General features: G+C 48.3%; 1 protein-coding gene across 9 annotated transcripts in view; it reads right to left on the bottom strand.

The window, feature by feature from the left end:
• Positions 1–18,636, bottom strand: part of LOC144940072 (histone deacetylase 4-like) — a 188,310-nt gene that overhangs the window by 55,370 nt on the left and 114,304 nt on the right. For all 9 annotated transcript variants that reach the window (XM_078866759.1, XM_078866752.1, XM_078866757.1 and 6 more), the window contains one exon: positions 13,901–14,236. In XM_078866759.1, coding sequence (XP_078722885.1) covers positions 13,901–14,236 — 336 coding nt within the window. The remainder of the gene's footprint in view (positions 1–13,900; positions 14,237–18,636) is intronic.

Here is an 18,636-nt window from a genome sequence, read left to right as displayed (position 1 = left end):
CTGCGACTACACGCAGTGACGAGGCGCTCCAACTGCCCCGACTCCTCACGAGGCAGGTCATGCAAAGTAGCACGACCTGGCGCGAGTCCGTCTGGCTGGTCCGTCGTATGGGGCGGGACACTGACGACCGTCCGGCGGTTCCGGCTGCTCCAGACGGCGCGGAACGGGCCTGAAAGGGCCGGCCCCGCCGCGGAGATCCGGCCGCCGGTGATCGGCAGCTGTCAGTTCCGAGACACCTGGGAGCAGATCAGGCGAAAATACGTGTGGATCAGGCAGAGACATTTCCCCCTCTGGGTCGCCGGTCACGTCACACGCCCGGCCATCACGACACAAGGGGAGGCCATATGGAGGCGAGAACGGTTTCAGTCGGGAGGGGTGAACGTACCAACGGCGCTTTCCCCACTTTATCTGAACGCACTGGGGCCGTGCAACGCGCACGACCTCCACGGGTCCCCTCCACGGTCTCAACAATTTAGGCGACGTAGCCAAGGGTGCCTGAGGGCAATGCAGCCAGGCCCTGTCACCTGGTTTCCATTCGTGCATGGACACCTTCCGTGCCCGCAACCGTTCATTAGCAATTTGGCGAGCCCGCGAATTAAGCCGTGCGGCCTCCCTCGCCTCTGTCAGCTTGTGAATATTAAACTTAATATGTTCTGCCAAATTAGAATTAGTTCGTGGAGCGGACAGGCCAAGTTGCGTTTCCATTGGCGGGTCAGCTTCCCGACCGTACATCAAATAGAATGGAGAAAACCCCGTAGCTGCATGGGGGGCCATTCTATACGCGGCAAGGACTCCCGGGACCTGCAGGTCCCAATCTACATGTGCCTCGCACACCTGCTGGCACAGCATGGAAGTCAAAGTTTTGTGGAGTCTCTCCACCATCCCATCTGTCTGCGGGTGGTACGGGGAGGTACGCACCTTCTTGGTACCCAACAGATCGCACACCTCTTGCAACAATTTACTCGAAAAATTTTTACCTTGGTCGGTCAGCAGGCGTTCGGGAGCCCCCTTGTCCAGGACATAGCCCTGGACGAAGGCATCCGTCACAGCCGCTGCCGACTGGTTAGCGAGAGGCCACGCCATAGGCCATCGGGTAAAGTATTCGACCCCCACTAACAAATATTTATTCCCTCTCGGCGTGACTGGGAAGGGCCCCAAAATATCGAGTGCAACGAGCTCGTTGGTACGCGAGACCTGAATAGATTGCAGCGGTGGATTAGCTGCCACGGGCGGTGGTTTACGCCTGGCGCACTCAACGCACCCCTTCAGAATATTTACCACATCACTTCCCATTCCCGGCCAGTAATAGTCACGCTGAAGCAGGGCAAGCGTCTTGTTAACTCCCAAGTGCAAGAGGCGTTTGTGTGCCGCCAAGACAACCCTCCCCCTCACAGCGGAAGGCACCACGAGTGCGTTCCGCCGGGACAAACTGTCCCATCTCAATAACATGCCCTGCTCAAGTACATAGGAGCCGGTACGCTCCTGGTCCCCCTCGGGACCCCCAACCTTGTGGCGCAATGCTAGCAGCGAGCTGTCCGCCATCTGGAGGCGGCCCCATTCGCTGAGCGACAGCGAGAGCAGCGAGTCCCGACCCTGAGAGGCAGTGGAATCATCCACGATCGGTGCGCCCGCTGTCGCAGCCAGTGCCCCCATCTCCCCCGCAAGCGTCGGTTTACAGCGCGCCGATCCCGACAAACACGCGCATTCATCACAAGGCAACAACCGCGACAAGCAATCGGCATTTGTGTGTCGCAACCCCTTACGGTACGTAGTCGTAAACTGATAGTCCTGGAGGACTTCCAACCAACGCGACAACTGGCCCGAGGGCTGGGCGACCCTCAATGAATACTGTAGCGCCGCGTGGTCCGTTCGGACCGTAAAGTGACGACCATAGAGATATGGCCTAAACTGCTGCACAAAAAAGACAATGGCAAGCAGCTCGCGACGGGTGACGCAGTAGCGCTGCTCCGCCGGAGACAACACCCTACTACCGTAGGCGACAACTCTTTCGACACCCCCAACGACTTGGGATAGCACCCCCCCAATGCCCGTGTTGCTAGCATCCGTGTCCAGCAAAAAGGGACTGGCAAAATCGGGATAACACAAGGGTGGGGCACCCACCAAGGCGTCCCGGAGGGAGCGAAACGCGGCCTCCTCCTCCGGTCCCCATTTGAACTTCACTCCCTTCGCCGTTAGAGCGTGCAAGGGTTTTGCAATAGTGGCGAAGTGCTCAACGAACCGCCGATAATAAGAAGCAAACCCGATGAAACTACGCACGTCGGAAACGGACGTAGGTGTCGGCCACGAACCGACACAATCCGTCTTCGCGGGATCGGTGGAGATCCCCGAAGAATCGACAATGTGACCCAAGTATCTAACCGACCTACGAAGGAGGTGACATTTGGCCGGTTTAAATTTCAACTTAGCCGATCGCATTCGCAAGAACACCCCTCTCAATCGCTGGAGGTGTTCTTCAAACGTTTTACTGAAAACAATGACATCGTCCATATAAATCAAGCATGTATCCCACTGCAAGCCCGACAAAACCAGCTCCATAAGTCGCTGAAACGTCGCTGGAGAGGAGTGGAGTCCCATGGGTAACCGGTTAAACTGGAACAGCCCCCCTGGAGTCCGAAATGCTGTCTTAGGTTTCGACTCTTCGTCGAGCGGCAACTGCCAAAACCCCGATAACAAATCAAGAGTCGAAAAATATCGCGCACCAGACAATGCATCGAGGGACTCATCCATCCTGGGGAGCGGATACGCGTCAGCCACAGAGATCTTATTCAGGCGACGGAAATCAACGCAGAATCGCAGGGACCCGTCCTGCTTCTTAACCAGCACAATAGGCGCTCCCCACGGGCTAGAGGAGGGCGAAATAATATCGGCTTCTAGCATTTCGTTAACAGCCGACTGAACATGTTCCTTCTCCACGGGACTCAGTCGGAAGGGATTTAGCCTGACCGGCGCCGCATCGCCCGTTTCAATGTGATGGTACAACAAATCCGTGCACCCAATGTCATACTTATGTTTACTGAATACATCAGAGAATTCAATGAGCAACTCGCGCAGCGCACCCAACTGCGCCGCCGACAAATCGTCCGAGGCGGCGCATAGCGAATGGACCCACTCAAGGTCTTCCCTTGGCTCAACGTTCCGCGCGGGGCTCGAGCCCACCTGCGCAACCAACCCATCCTCCACAGGGACCCGCGCCGCGTGAGCCAGCACGGTGCCCTGCGGAATGACAGCTGGTCGCGACCCCGCGTTCAAAACCATCACAAACGGATCCCTGTCAGCCCGCACCAAAGTGTGAGCCACCGATAAATCAAGACCCCCGACAGCCTTGTTAGAAGGACCCAAAAGCATACTTTGTCCCGAAGCCTCCCTCACCCATGGTTTCCGCAACCGGAGGGGAATCAACATCTGTGAACCCGGGGGCACTTGCACGGTCTGCGTCGCCACCGCTTGTATCGTAGCGCACGCCGTCCGAATGTCAGTAGGGCCCGTCAAAAATGAAATCCGGCGACCCGATGGCAGTTCAATGCATCGTTGATCGATAAGAATTTTAATAGGCATTTTAGCCAAAAAATCAGTGCCCAAAAGACACGGAACTGCCAAAGAAGACGAAACGAAAACGGGTCCCGACAATTTGATATCTCCAATGCAAATGGACGCCCTAACCTGACCGATAATGCCCAACGATCCCCCATTAGCGGCGTAAAATGGCACATCCACTGGAAGCAGCGGACGACATTGGACTGGAAGAATATTATAAATGAGGTCCGATATAATAGTTGCCGATGCCCCCGTGTCCACTAACACCCTAATCTCAACCCCATCAATAGATCCCGTAACAACGGACGAACCCGCCGAAGCAGCCACAATTCTATGCCCCAATTCCGCCCATTCAATGTCTCCCTGGTCCCGGCCGAACCCCCCTCGCCGAACCGAATCCCCGAACCTTAACCGGCCCTCCTCCGCCGCAACGCGGCGTCCCATGTGTGCCGAATAAACAGGCCGAGCGTGTGAGGTGCCGCGACTTGCCGGGGATTGTAGAGATGACTTGGGCTCTCGGTCGTCGTCCAGCCGAGCTCCCATGGCGCGCTGCCGCGGAGCGCGGCACCCGGACGCCACGTGGCCCCGGAGGCCGCAGTTATAGCACGTGACGAGGGTCGGAGTAGATCTTGGTTGCTCCGACTTTCGGCCCGATCGCAGAGGCGACCGGGCCCCCGGCCTCCAGTCCCCTGGTCGTCCCGTGGCGAACGCCTCCTCTCGTGGGCTGACGACTTGGGGTTCGGCGACCACCAAACCCGGGGCTGCGACGACAGCAGCGTTGCAACCAACGCCTTGTTTCCGTTGTAGGGCCTCGTGCGCTTGAATACTCGTGGCGACTCTCAAAGAAGAAATATCAATCTCGTCAGCTGTGTTGATAGGGACCCCCAGGTCCTGCGCCAACTTAAGCAGCTGCTCCAAAACCATCGCGTCTTGGCCCTCCTCGTCCATCCGAGGGAACGCAGCATCAGCAAGAGCCAGCAACGCCGTGCGATAGGCCAGCGCGGTCTCCGTGGCCGCTTTCCGTCTTGCGTAGAAATGATGGCGGCACGCCGAGGGAGGTCCGTAGACCCTGGCCAACAAACCCAGCGCATCCTTCAGCGTGGAGCGGTCCGACTTCCGTGCAGCCCTGAAGGCCGCGAGCGCATCGTCGTCCAGCATGGCGGGCAACGCCCGCAGCGCCGTAGCATCGGACCACGCTGACATCTCTTGATGCGCCAAAAACCTTCGCTGAAATTGGCCCCAGTCTCCGCCTTCCGCCTTGAAGGCTGACAACGTGGGCAGGCGCTACTGAAAAATGAAGTCATCCGCCTCGTGGTTCCTCTCCGCCTCTCCGTCGGTGTGTAAGATGGCGGCTCCAGCAGCAGACGTAAAATGGCGGACCCCCTCGCGCGCTGATGACGTCGATGCGCGCGCTTGGGAACCCACCACCACGTGGCGCTCGCCGTTCCCGCCAAAAGTAGGCCCAGGCGCAATGGCGGGAATCCCCCATTCGTTTTGGCGGGAATCTGCGGGGCGACCTTGTAAAATGTCCCCCACCGTCCCCGCTCCTCCCGACGAGCTGATCTCCGCCAAGATGGACGCGGCGGCGAGCAGCAGCTCCGCCAGTCGGGAGTGCGCCTCACGAAGCCCGGCGTCGGTCCCCGGTCGCTCGGCCGGCGCCGTCGACGGATCCTGTAGCGTGGGCAAGTCCTCCTCCTCACCCCCCGCCACCAGCGGCCCCGAGTCGTCCAGGTTTTCCTCGCGGTCAATCCCGTGGGTCCTACGGGTCTTCCTTGTCTCCATGCTTGGAAGCCCGTTTCACTTCTGACGCCAGATGAAGTATTGGAAAATGACGGCAGGAAACTCCTTGACGGGAACACACTTCTTTTATTAAATCTTGACTTGTAACGATACAACGCGTGGCCTCTCTTCTTCACAATGCGGTCACCATACAACGGTACAACTCGTGACCTCTTCTCTCCGCCCTACGCTTCTCTTGACTCTCTTAGATTCTGTGCTGCTGGCTCTCTGTGCCTCGTGTAGACTCCGCGCCTCGGCTACACTCTTCTCTCGTCTCGTGTAGACTCTGCGCCTCTGCTACACTCTCCACTCGCCTCGTGTAGACTTTGCATCTCTCTCTGGCTACACCGTATGCATACTCGGCTCGTGTAGACCTTTCTCTCTCTCTGGCTACACCGTATGCATACTCGGCTCGTGTAGACCTTTCTCTCTCTCTGGCTACACACTATACATTACTCAGCTCGTGTAGACCGTTCTCTCTCTCTGGCTACACACTATACATTACTCAGCTCGTGTAGACCGTTCTCTCTCTCTGGCTACACACTATACATTACTCAGCTCGTGTAGACCGTTCTCTCTCTCTGGCTACACACTTATATCTTACTCAGCTCGTGTAGACCGTTCTCTCTCTCTGGCTACACACTTATACCTTACTCTCCTCTACTCTCCATTACTCTCCTCTCCTCTCCATTACTCTGCTCTCCGGGCTCTATCTCTGCACCTTCGTCTTCATTCTTAGATGGTTCCACTTCTGCCCCCCTACTCCTCTGTGCATCACCTTATATATCTCTTCTTCCCGGGAGACGGAGCGGATGCGGACCTCAACGTCGGCACCGCTCCTCAGTTACCCAATCACCACGCGCTATCTCTACGATCCGTTTCCGCCCAGCGCGTGTTTCCACTCCCCGACCAATCACACCGCGCTGCCACCCGATCACTCCCTCTCTGCGCGTCACCGGCACACAGCCAATCAGCAGCACTACCCCCACCCGCGCACTGACGCCTGCTCCTCCCCGTCAGCGCGCGTCACCACACACACACCCGTACATACGCGCTGGCACACGACGTATACACCCAGCGCGTATCACCACTACATATTTATCCGTTTTCTGAGCACAAGCCCAAATGACCCAAAATGCCAAACAAATAGTCACTATTAAAATTGTAACAGATAACAGCAAAGTTATGAGAACTTGGGAAAAGTGACGATGGGAGGAAATTCCCAGCGTCGAGAAGTGTGAGAGAAGAAACAGAAAGAAACGTGCTGTGAACCGGAGCACGGTGGTTGAACACAGAGGGAAAGAAATCATTGAGTAAAATTCTTGGAACAGTGACCGTGGTAGTAGTGATAGAAGAGTGATAAGGAGGGGACTGACCACTGTTGAACAGTGACTGGAATGAATCAGTGAGTGCTGGATCATCAATCACCCTGACTGTATTGTATTGAATTCTATCATGTACCGTGAGGTAGGAAATGGGTGCCCCGCAACATATCTGGCAACAAAAAAAACATGCTTTGTATGGCACTAAGAATTGTTTAGAAACATATAAGAAAAACAATTCTGCACAAATATGTGGAACCGCACAATGATTCATACCATGATAGAATAAAAATACATTAACACAATTAATTGTTTACATCTGAACGCAAATGCATATTACGAAGTGTTAGATAATATATTTCCAAGAATGTTATATAGAACACATTTAATCATCGACGATAGCTTAGACTCTGGACAAAACTTGGTACTTAATTCCAAATGGCTTTCACGTGCACTTGTCTTGGATAAAACAAAAAAGCCCATTATGCTGACAAATAGCGTGTTTTTTTGTCGTATAAATGCACACGCCAAGGCTTAATGGTTTCTTTTTTGGCCAAACATCCATTTTAATGATCGAAATTATTCAAGCAGGACAATACCTTTCATTCGTTGGAAAAAATAAGGAACTACTCACAGCTATCTGCACAATACATTTTGTATTGTATTATCGCTGATCATGCATCAGTACAACATTAATCTACATTACTATTATGAGATGTTGCATGTATTTTCAAGTCAGGTCAAATTTTTGTAAATACTTTCTTCGGCAACACACGCAACGGTGGTACTTCAATTGCAAACAACATTTATTGACAGTCAAATGAAAGTGGGCTTTCGCTTGAACGATTAAGGAACAACACTCATCTCCAGTTTGCAGCCCAGAGCCAATGGTTGAAGTTCCACATGCAAATAGCGAGAGTGAGTCGATCCATAGGGCAAGCCACTGCTTAATTCCTACAAAGTGCTAGGCATTTATTGAAGCTGGACTAGGAATGACTGAGTTGGATTCACAAGGACGACAACGCCTTGAATTAAAAACAAATCTTGATATGAAGCTTTCGTGACTGCAGGAATCCATACTCTTTGGTTCTTTCGGTAAAGTCACGTGGGTATAAAATAAAACAAATCACGACGTTTCGATCGCAACACAAGCGGTCGTCCTCAGGCGGAAAAATTATAATCCAGTAGTGGAACTGCTGAACCAGCGAGAGAGCAGTTACAGCAAGGTTATATATTCTGGATTTGAAGCTTTCGTGACTGCAAGGATTCATATTCTTAGGTTATTTCGGTAAAGTCACGTAGGTAAAAAATTAAAATTAAAATTCATAAAAGTTAAATAAAAATAAAATAAAAATCACGACGTTTCGGAGGCAACACAAGCTTCCGTCTTCAGGTGGAACCGTCACAGCACGATAGCTGTGACTTTACCGAAAAAACCTAAGAATAAGGTTATATATGTGGCGCCGCCGCTGCTGCAGCGTTTGAAGTGACGTCTGTCATTTGTCAGTGCTCGCAGTGCCTTGCCGGTGGGGGAGGGGCGTTGCAGAGTTTTTGTGAAGTGAATCTTGACTTAAAGCTTTCGTGACTGCAGGAATTCATATTCCTTGGGTCTTTCAGTAAAGTCACGTAGAACCAAACATTTTTTTTTACAAATAAACTACGACGTTTCGATCGCAACACAAGCAATCGTCATCAGGAGAGGGGGAAAGCTGCTGAGGGAGGTTGTTTTTAAAGGTTTGAAATGGGTGTAGCCCAAGGGTCATAAACGAAGTGGGCGGGGCTAGTGATGTTAAAGTGAGAAATTTGCATGTCAATGTAGATCGAAGAGCTACCTTCACGACGAGGGCATGAAGGTGGCCATTGTATCGTGAGAGATTATCGTGTCAATGTAAGATCGGAGAGCGACCTCCATGACGAGGGCGCGAAGGTGGCCATTGTATCGTGAGAGATTAGCGTGTCAATGTAAGATCGGAGAGCGACCTCCATGACGAGGGCGCGAAGGTGGCCATTGTATCGTGAGAGATTAGCGTGTCAATGTAAGATCGCAGAGCCGCGGCCACATCGAGGACACGGACGACGGTGGCTGTGTTAGTGTGAGACACTTAACCTGTTAATGGAAAATCAGAGAGTCAAAAATAACTACTAACGTCGGAAGGTAGGATGGAAACGTCACAGCCAGTGACGTTTCCAACCTCTAAAAACAGCCTGCCTCAGCAGCTTTCCCCCTCTTTTTTCTCCTGATGACGATTGCTTGCGTTGCGATTTAAACGCCGTAGTTTTTCGTAAACAAAAATTTGTTCTACGTGACTTTACCGAAAGATCCAAATAATATTTTGTTAAGTGGGTAAGGCTGATGTGGCAGCCGCCGTGTATCATTCATTGCAGAGCAAGGAAATGGCTGAATGAAAGGCTCATTGAGGTTATTAGCAGTGGCCTACAGAATCTGCTTCACATCCAATCAAGCCGGCCTCCCAGCCAGGAATAGCTTCATTTTTTAAAGAAATTAATAACATCCGTACAGCGTGGCCGATTAAAGCTCTGGGAAGGAAGCGGGCCAATAGCAAAGCTGGTGCGGCTGTGTGCAAGGAGTACTTTGCTATCCACTGGGAATTCATGTTCACTGCTTTCACTTACAAAAGTTAGACAAATTTAATTAAGACAAAAGTGAATTTATTTTAATCCTTGAAAGTTCACTGAACATCCACAGATTTTGATGAAGTTACACAATATATGCATCACACTTTCTGCGTTTACGATGACCAAACTATACAGCTTCTGAATATTTCAAGAAGAATCGTAAAGAATAGGATCTGTTTAATGTGTCCCACTGGTGGCACATTTGACGTCTCAGATAACCGTTGTGTCCTTACTTGAAAAACACTTATGGATAAATTAGAAAATATTTACCGGCACTTTGTCAGTCCACTGCTGGATAAAGGCCTCCCTATGTCATGTTGGTCAGGGGTGTAGTTTGACCATACCTCACCGTGCTGGTCCGTGCAGGTTTATAAGTATGAGGGAGGGGGGGTCCAGGACTAGTTCAGATGTTTACTCGCCACTCATGTGAGGCCTGGCTGAGAATCAAACTCAGGTCGCCAGGTTCACAGCGTGGCGTGCGAATCACTGCGCCGCCACTCCACCCCTCGTGCTTTCCACTGTCGATGTAATATGACGTGCGGCATTATTGCTACGAACTAACGTGTTGATGAACAAGAGATTTAACATGGAAACTTTTTTGTCAGCACCTTTTCTAATGCAACATATCCGTGGTGGAGCAACAAAATTGGTCAGATTAAAGAAAGCGTGACGATTTGAAATAGCCCTCTCTCGATTCTCTGCCAAGCACAGCACACGACGTCAGGGAACTGATTGCGTCTTGACATTTGGCTGTAGCTTTGTGGTTTTATCCACCAGCTCCAGGCAGCCTTTTGCTGTTTCTGGATTTAAATTTCCTGGTAGAAGAAGAAAAATGTAAGGTTGGCAAGAAATGAGAAAAAACTTTCAGAACACGTCTCAGCAAACCTAAGCAGATCTGTTTCAAATCACTCGCATGTCCTAATGTACTAATGTCTAAAACAATGTTAGCAGCATGTTGCACTAACACTGTTTGTTTAAACCATGCTGTTGCCAAGACCTAGGTAAAGGCATTGGAAGGACTCTAGGGGCTAATGTGTGAGCAAGCAGCTGTATGTTGTACTGCCTCACTGAAACGCCTCACAGGTAATCACTGGATCAGAGCCCACTGATGCAAAACGAGGTCCGCGCAGCGAATTCACGACGTGGCTTTTAGCTATGCTCAAAACGATTTCTTTTAAAAATAAAACTTGATATAACTAAAACAGATGCAATAAAACTAACATGTGGGGGCATGTTTTGCGTGCAAGGTCCTAAATATCCTAAAGCACACACTGCAGTACACACACTACATTTTTGTGCTGAACTGGACTCCATGGTTTCAATTGAGTGCTCTTGCCAATGAGATCTGCTATTCCAGCAGCATTCACTGAATGGACTTGACTCTGCTGATGAGATCACAGAGGGTTGAGATCGGTCCATAGTTTTCTTAACTTAAATGGGTGTTCCTTGGCAAATGAAACTTAAAAAAATATTTATATGTAGAGACACAACAGAATGTTGCTTATATACTGCACTACAGAGTTCAGTGTGGCTGGGTATCAAGCGCAACTGCGGAATTTAAGGATACAACTATTTTGAATGTAAAGGTAGGCCGTTGTGCATGCAAAGTGTGAGCACTCCCAACTCGTCCAAGACCTCAAGGCCAACGTGAGAGAGTAGGCCAGACACCCTATAGGTAAGGCTCTCGACTCTAGAGCTCTTTCTAGTTTGGCGGCCCTTCCAGCAGCAGTGGCGGGAGAGAGAAAAAAACACAGTGCAGGGCTGCATCTTCACCTTATTTTACATTCAATGCACTAAAGAACGGTGCGAAGCAGCATGTATTTGTCTATGGTCTTTGTCTAGGGCAGTGGTTCTCAGAATGTGGACTCCGGACCACCAGCGGTTTCTGTCGGTCCTCCAGGTTGTCTGTGGGGCTGCTGATGCAAATGCGGGTTGATCCGGAAATAATGACAAGGCTTTTTTGTTTAAGAGGTCAACTCATGATATATATTAATTAGGTTCGGTAAACTACCCAGTTTAAACTACCCTAATCCTAATATCTAAATGCCCTCATGAAAAAAAAAACCTATAGCTGCGTTTAAAATAAATGTTTTTATGTTCCGGTCATATGAATCATTTTGTATTACCGCTATTTAGATATAATGCGTTTTTGTCCCCAGGGGTAGGGGGGGCTGGGTGGTCCGTGGAAATGTTTGCATCGGCGGAGTGGACCGCGGGCCAAAAAAGTTTGAGAAACACCGGGCTAGAGGTACTGTGGCCAGTTGGGCAGGAAACTAGGACCCTCATTTAACATGCATGGGATATGAGCTTCGTGCCTGTATGGGGAAACATTATATTTTATTTTCAGTTAATAGCTGCTCTGTTCCTTTATATTAACGCTCATCACGTGAATCAATGTGTAGTGTTAACAAGAAAGTTGAAACTTTAAAATGTAGACATTATTTTACGAGTTGGGAAATTGGATCTGTGTCATTTGCATGTTAAGTGACGCTGTCTAGGGCCATTCGGCCTCAGCTACAGCGTCCACTTGCTAACACACGCCAGTCTAATCTAGTCAATGTTTACTAACATATCGCTTTCTCACTAAATAAAACATCATTATACTTAACCGTCAGAGATAGGTAGATAAGATGCTTATATGTCGGTAATTAAATGGCAGTGTAATGCGATAATTGGAACCTGATACCAGTCAGCTGATTTGTATTCGATTATGCCAAGTAACGATTGGGGTGGGGGGGAGGGGAAATGCATCATATTTAATCAGCTCAGAATAAAAATCAGAAAATAATTCAATTCGACACAATAATGTCCCATCAGACCAAGAACATGTATCCCTACAAAATACTGATGCAATATATATGTTCAAGTGAACTCGGAATGAGGACAAAAGTCCAAATTTATTTGAGTCAGTTCTACATCTGAAATCCATTAAATTAGACATTTTGTATTGTTAAAATAAATGTTACAAATACATGTATTAGTTCTCTCATATTTTAACATGTATAAACCCAACACGATTGTCTCTTACAATCAAAAGTAATGTTATAAAACATTCCCACAATGCAATTATCTGCACAATGTGCAATGCTACTGTCAAATAATTTAATGTAATTTAAATGCAAGTAATATAAAGATGGGATGGTGCACATCTCAGTTGGTGGTGTAACCACCACCTTTCCAAGGCAGAAGCTAATACCTGCATAGGACATAGTTAACATTTTAAATCGTCATAATAATCATCGACAACCATGGTCAATCCACTGCTAAACGAAGGCCTCTACAACCCACATCTCTCACAAACCTACGATGAAATTTCTGGTTATAACAAGAACATCCCAAAGGTTTTAAATTACCCTACATCTATGAAATATTATCATATTTAGATTACCATTATTTTTTTTAATAATGTAATCCATTCATTGAATTTAACAAATAATACAAATGAAATATGTGGAACATATTGACTCACAATATTGTAATGCAACATACTAACGTGCCTGAAGTGGAACGTTTTTAATCATTGCAAGTTACCTCCTATGGCACATGGATTCAAAAACATGACTACTGGTGGTGAACAGTGCCGGATTAAACTAGCATATGTTATAAAGGGGCCCTAAAAAAAATCTTTAAATGTTTAACTTGCATAGCAAAGTCATTGTAATTTTTCATTTGCTATAACGCCAAATAATACGACAAATCGCTAACCTTAAACACCCAGTCGTTCATAACAGTTGAAGGCAGTATCTGAACCGGAATTGATAGCTTGAAAGCGTTTAGCGCGGGGCCTTTGAAAGTGTGGGGCCCTTAGCATATGCTACTTTTGCTATTAGGATAATCCAGCACTGGTGGTGAAGACGAAACCGCTTCTCAAAAGTGTGCACAGAAGAATCGAGATAAAGCTCCGGCATGCAGAGAGACGGATGGAAGAACACGTTTATTAAACACGTGCAGGTATAAAAATTGACTGTGAAGGAAAAATAAGTGGACTTGAGCAGCACACGTGTCACCAGAAGTGATGACAGCTGGAAGGCAAGCACAACTACCGAGCGGCAACCATTGGAGGGAAAGCACCCAAAAGTACATCCTCTGCGGAGATGGAGTGATTTGATTGGCTCATGGCAAGCCTTCACCCAGCAGTAGACCGAGCATGGCTGACAATGACGGCGTGATTACTAGGCGATATCAGGACGTTACCAATGAAGTCTACCCACCAGGTGAGTGCTCCTTAATTTGCGCAGTGCTTTGAAACATCTGGTTATGAGCATTAGCGCCTCGTTAAATTAAAGCTGTTGATCTTGTTGTCAAACAGTGGACTGGAGCAACACCATCATCCTAAAGGGCATCTCTATGATGGAATTGGTCATGGGAACTAGTAACAGCAGCAGTTTTTGTCGGGCTTGCTCACCATTGATTCGCCAACCATTAGTTTCACAAATTTATTTTAGACTTGGCACAGGCACCTCCATCCTGACCCCGCCAAATGAAGTAATTTCTGCAATCAGCACCAATGCCTTGTATCCCAATTAACAGCAACCGCACCTCCTGACACACCCACCACCTGTCACCCCTCCCCCTTTATGGACTGGCAATGCAACTTGCAAGCGTACCTGCTTGAGAAGCAGCAGCTGCTGCTGCTTGGCCACCTGCATCTGCTGCCGCCGCTCCTCGTCCGCCTCCTCCATCCCCTGCTGCTGCTGCCCCACCTCCACCTCCCCATCCTCCTCCTGCTCCACGTCGACGGGCTCCTGTTTGACCACGACCTGACCCCCCACGAAGTCCCCGGGGCGGCCGCCGTGGCCCCTCCCGACCCCGCCGCCGTCGCCCCGGCCGGCCCCGCCGCTCTCCTCGTGCATGGCCGTGGGCTCGGCCTCCCTGGCCTGGGCCGTCTCGGTGGTGCCTCGGGGCGGGCTGCTGCACGGCACGCAGGCCTGCTGCTCGCCACCCTGGGGAACGGTTGTGGGGGAACGGTTGAGGGGGGGGGGGGAAGCGGCCGTTGAATTGTGGTTGCTGAAATTTGGTTAGCGGAAATGCGGTTGTGCGCATTGGGTCGTGGAAATGATGGAGAAATGCAATCAAGGAATGGCGCTGGGTAAATGCTGTTGTGGAAACGCAGGAAGAGCGAATGTCGTTGCAAGGGAATGTGGTCGTTCGGAATTGTGGTTGTACACATTTCGGTTGTACAAATGCCGTTCACAAAATGTGATTGTGGAGAACGGCGCTCGGAACAGCGATCATACGCTCCTTCCATTACGTTCGCAAGCACACAGCACCGTGTGTGAGGCCGCATAATGGAAGGCACACTCTTGTTGATTAAGGGGGTGTATTAGATTATGGTGAGTAATTAGATATGGTTTGTAAGAGATGTTTGCGGTCGGCACCCATACCTATCGGAATTGTACTAAACCGCGTTGACATTTTGTTGAAAATATTACCCAATGTATAACCCAATTTTGCTTGTTGGTTGTAATGCAATTTACGTGGAAATACAGTGCAAATAACGATAATACGTGGCCAGGGGAAGCGTTAGGAAATTGCACATTTAAATAAACAGGTGCCCCTTAATGATACACATACACCGTGCACAATGGCATTATAATGCTGTTTGTAGTTGGCTTCAAATAAAATTGTGGAATGTAATAATATTAATAAATAAAAAAATCCATGCTGTTAAGGACTTGGAGAGGACAGCTAAGTTGTATCGTGATGGAGACATTTTCACTTGAATTACAATAAATTATCCCTTACGAAATATAAGTGGCAGAATCGTTTTCTACGTAAAGATATTTAATTTTCAAAAAGATTGTCGGTCATAAGCCTGAATATATGATACAAATACATATACAGGATATATAATACAAACGCAAAGTAAAAAATGCATCGGCAGCGGATATAATCATCAGCTTGTTTTTATATTAATAGTGTCACACAAAACCCATTATATTCATACCAGGGGTAATTGCATTTTTCAGGTGGCATATTTTGCAACTATTCTGCAAGCGATTACGTGAAGGGCATTGTGCGAATGCATTGTGTCGTGTGTGCATATGCAATTTTGGTCAGCTAGCATGCATGACAAAGATGTGTAAACGTCGGTGATGTATTAACGAATGTGCAAAAGTGCCTAACGAATTCGGTCGACGCACATCATGCATGTGAGCTTTCGTGGGCATGTGAATTATCGTACATGCCTTGTGCGACTAATCAGCATTGGCAGTTTAATGGGTGGCTAAACAGTTGTTTTTGTAGTCTCCTCTTGAGTAAAGAGACAGGAATTGTATGATTGTAAATAATGCTGTGCAGGTGATACGGAACTTTTAAATTGCTCGCAGCACAGATTTAATGCACGACAACAACCAAAAAGAAGATTACTTTACCATGACTGCTGTTATGAATCACTGAATGTGTAAATAAAGTGGGTGTGTATGCTACGTGCATTTAAGTGTATGATCCACCATGTGTGTCCCTGCGAATGTCCATTATTGCACCCTGTGTTCATCACATAATAATATAAATATATATTACTGGGCCATGTCAATCTGCTGCTGGATGAAGACCTCCCCATGCCCTGTCAGTCACGGGGGTCGTTTGACCAAACTTCACCGCGGTGGGCAGTGCACGCGGGTTCAGACATCACTCGCCACCGATGCTAGCCGTGGCCAGGAATCAAATTCAGGTCACAGGGTTCATGGCGCATTGTGTGACCTACGGTGCCACCGCTCGGCCCCGCCTGTGTGCGTGACGACAGATCTACACATATCTGTCTGTCCGATTTCACGACTGCTTTTGCCCAGCGAGCTGCGGCGGTGATGCTGCTGCTGCTGCTGCCATAAATGTGACGATTGCTCTCCCCGCCATATCCAGTGAGGCTTAGCAGAACGGCTGGCAGCGGAATGCTTGCACAGCTGCAGGGGAAGTCACACCGGTGACCCCACGTGTTTACTCTGGGGCTGCTGGGAGAAGGCTCCCCTCCTGGGATGGGGGGGGCAGCCGGAGAGAGCATCCCCCACCAGAGTCGTGCTGAGCGCGAGCGTGAGGCTCATCCCTCGCCACCGTCTCGCACTCGCAACCTCGGTGTCTTAACGCCGTGCTTCCTCCCCAAGCTGTGTAAGCGCACTGGTGATATACATCAGGAATAGGATGATATTGACCCTGAATGGCCCGGAGAGAAGCCAGTGGTATAAAACACAATGAAGTGGAATTGTTTGCCAGTAATCGAATGTCATTACAATGCATGCTTATACAGTGGTGCAAAAAGTGATAGTTCAATGTATATACGTGTCTGTTTGCGTGCTTGTGAAATATTTTACATTTGTTTTATAGTGTCAACTATACTACAATATTGAGTGGACTACTTGTTAGGTATGAAGGTTTATAAGCATGTGTCTATGCATATTGAGTACTGTACTGAATGTACTAGGAGCAGTGGTATAATGGCTTTAATGTGCTATCATGCCAGCAGACCAGGTTTTAATTGTGGCAATTAGCTATAAATCACTCGGTGCAATTGATATCTGGGCTGAGCTCACCCAAGGTCAATTCTGCCAGTGCTGATTGTTAAGCATTCCTATTAGACAACGGTGGTAGTTGTGGCCATATTATATGTATCAAATGCTTTGTCAGCCTACATAGGTGATCGCTAACTGCGTTTGTATTTCTGGGACATAATTAGCTCTTAATCATGTATATAATGCTAGACATTTTTCAACCTAATACACTCAAGTAGACAAAAGTTCCCCCCGTATAGTCTTAACAGACTGCTGGGGCAAGTGTCGACGTTTACTCCCAAGTGGCGATGTTTACACGCCCCACCAGGTACTCATTTCAGGCTAAATCAACCTGAGGGCAGGCTCAGGATGGGTTCAGATAATCGTCACTGGTTTTGGCGATGAGCAGGAATCGAACTCGGGTCTCCGGGTTTGTAGCGCAGCAAACTAACCACTACACTACCGCTCACCTACACTCTACGCAAGTCGAGCTCAGTGATACACAGACAATTCGGTATAAACAGACCAAGCCACTGATTAAGGCCCAACCACAACACGCTCTTTTCCAGTGAGGCAGCAGGTGCATAAATTCTACCACCATATAGAGTTTAACATCCCAAAGCAAAACATAGGGACAGAACATTTCTAATCAAGTCAAATCCAATAGTGCCTAGTTCCTTTTCATTCGTCAAATGGCCTTCCTAGTTCAGACCCGCAAATGTTTGGGATTTGCAGTTGCCCATTAAAAACGAAGGAGTTGTTCGTAATGAGCATTGGCTTGTCTGTGATGCCAGTGTGCCGCTGGTCAGTATCCACTGCACGGACGCAAGTGTGATTTATTTAACAGTTTAATCACGACCGACGTCACCGTGCAGTAGGATCAGCTGCAATTCTGAGTGGTTTAAATTTAAGACAACGATATTAAAATGTTCCAGACCTCGCAGATTAAGTGATTAGGAAATATTCCGAATAGAAGGAGTCCAGAGCTTTGGCAGAAATCTGCAGGGCTAACGCACAACCGTGTACAACGTTGCCAATGCAATTACATTGCTAATATACGCAAGATATTGTTACTACGATGAACTTTGAACCATGGTTATAGACACTGTCAAAATGATGACCGTTTACTAACTCAGGTTAGCTAATGTACATATAAAGGCTTACACCAATGTGAACTTGGCTTTTCGTTTATGCCTTTTTCTGTTTGCTTTTATGCACTGCCTCAATTTTTTTCTGTTAAATTGAAATTAAATCCTAATTATGTGATGACCACGAGTTAAAAAACAAATTAATCACTATTATTTTTTGTCAGAAAGGCACCATTACTGCACCTGCAAGGCTCTCAGGAATCTCAACCAAAACAACGCGGAGCGGGAGCAACGTTAAAAGTTATGAGTCTCCCGTTGCAACGCTTCACTGTAACAAACGACATCCGCCAGCTCCGCTTCCATTTCCTGAGCTCCCTGGGCTGCGTACACTCCCACACTCCACCCTGGACGGACTTGCTCGCAGCCCAGAGCCCACAGACCCATGCACAGCAGGGCTTCTCAACAACCCACCCAGAGTGAGTCAAAAAAAAAATCAGGTTAAGAACCAAGGCTAGAATGAACGGGTTTTTTTTGGTTTAGATCATGTAAATATCAGAATCAGAATGTTTATTTAGACTGGAGGAATCCGATGAGCTATGAAGCTATTTTTTTCTTCACGGGTCTCCAGTAGATTCTGGCTTCAAGAGGTGATTTGCCAATTCTGAAGCCGGTTGTAATGACCAGCGAAACGTCGTACTTAAAATTGTAAATGTTGTGGGTTTACTCTCCAACACATCGGTGTGCTGAACTAGTAACTGATTGGCACGTTTT

Source organism: Lampetra fluviatilis, chromosome 2 (assembly GCF_964198595.1).
Source record: "Lampetra fluviatilis chromosome 2, kcLamFluv1.1, whole genome shotgun sequence".
NCBI classification, from domain to species: Eukaryota; Metazoa; Chordata; class Hyperoartia; order Petromyzontiformes; family Petromyzontidae; genus Lampetra; species Lampetra fluviatilis.
This window is presented reverse-complemented; position numbering and strand designations above follow the sequence as displayed.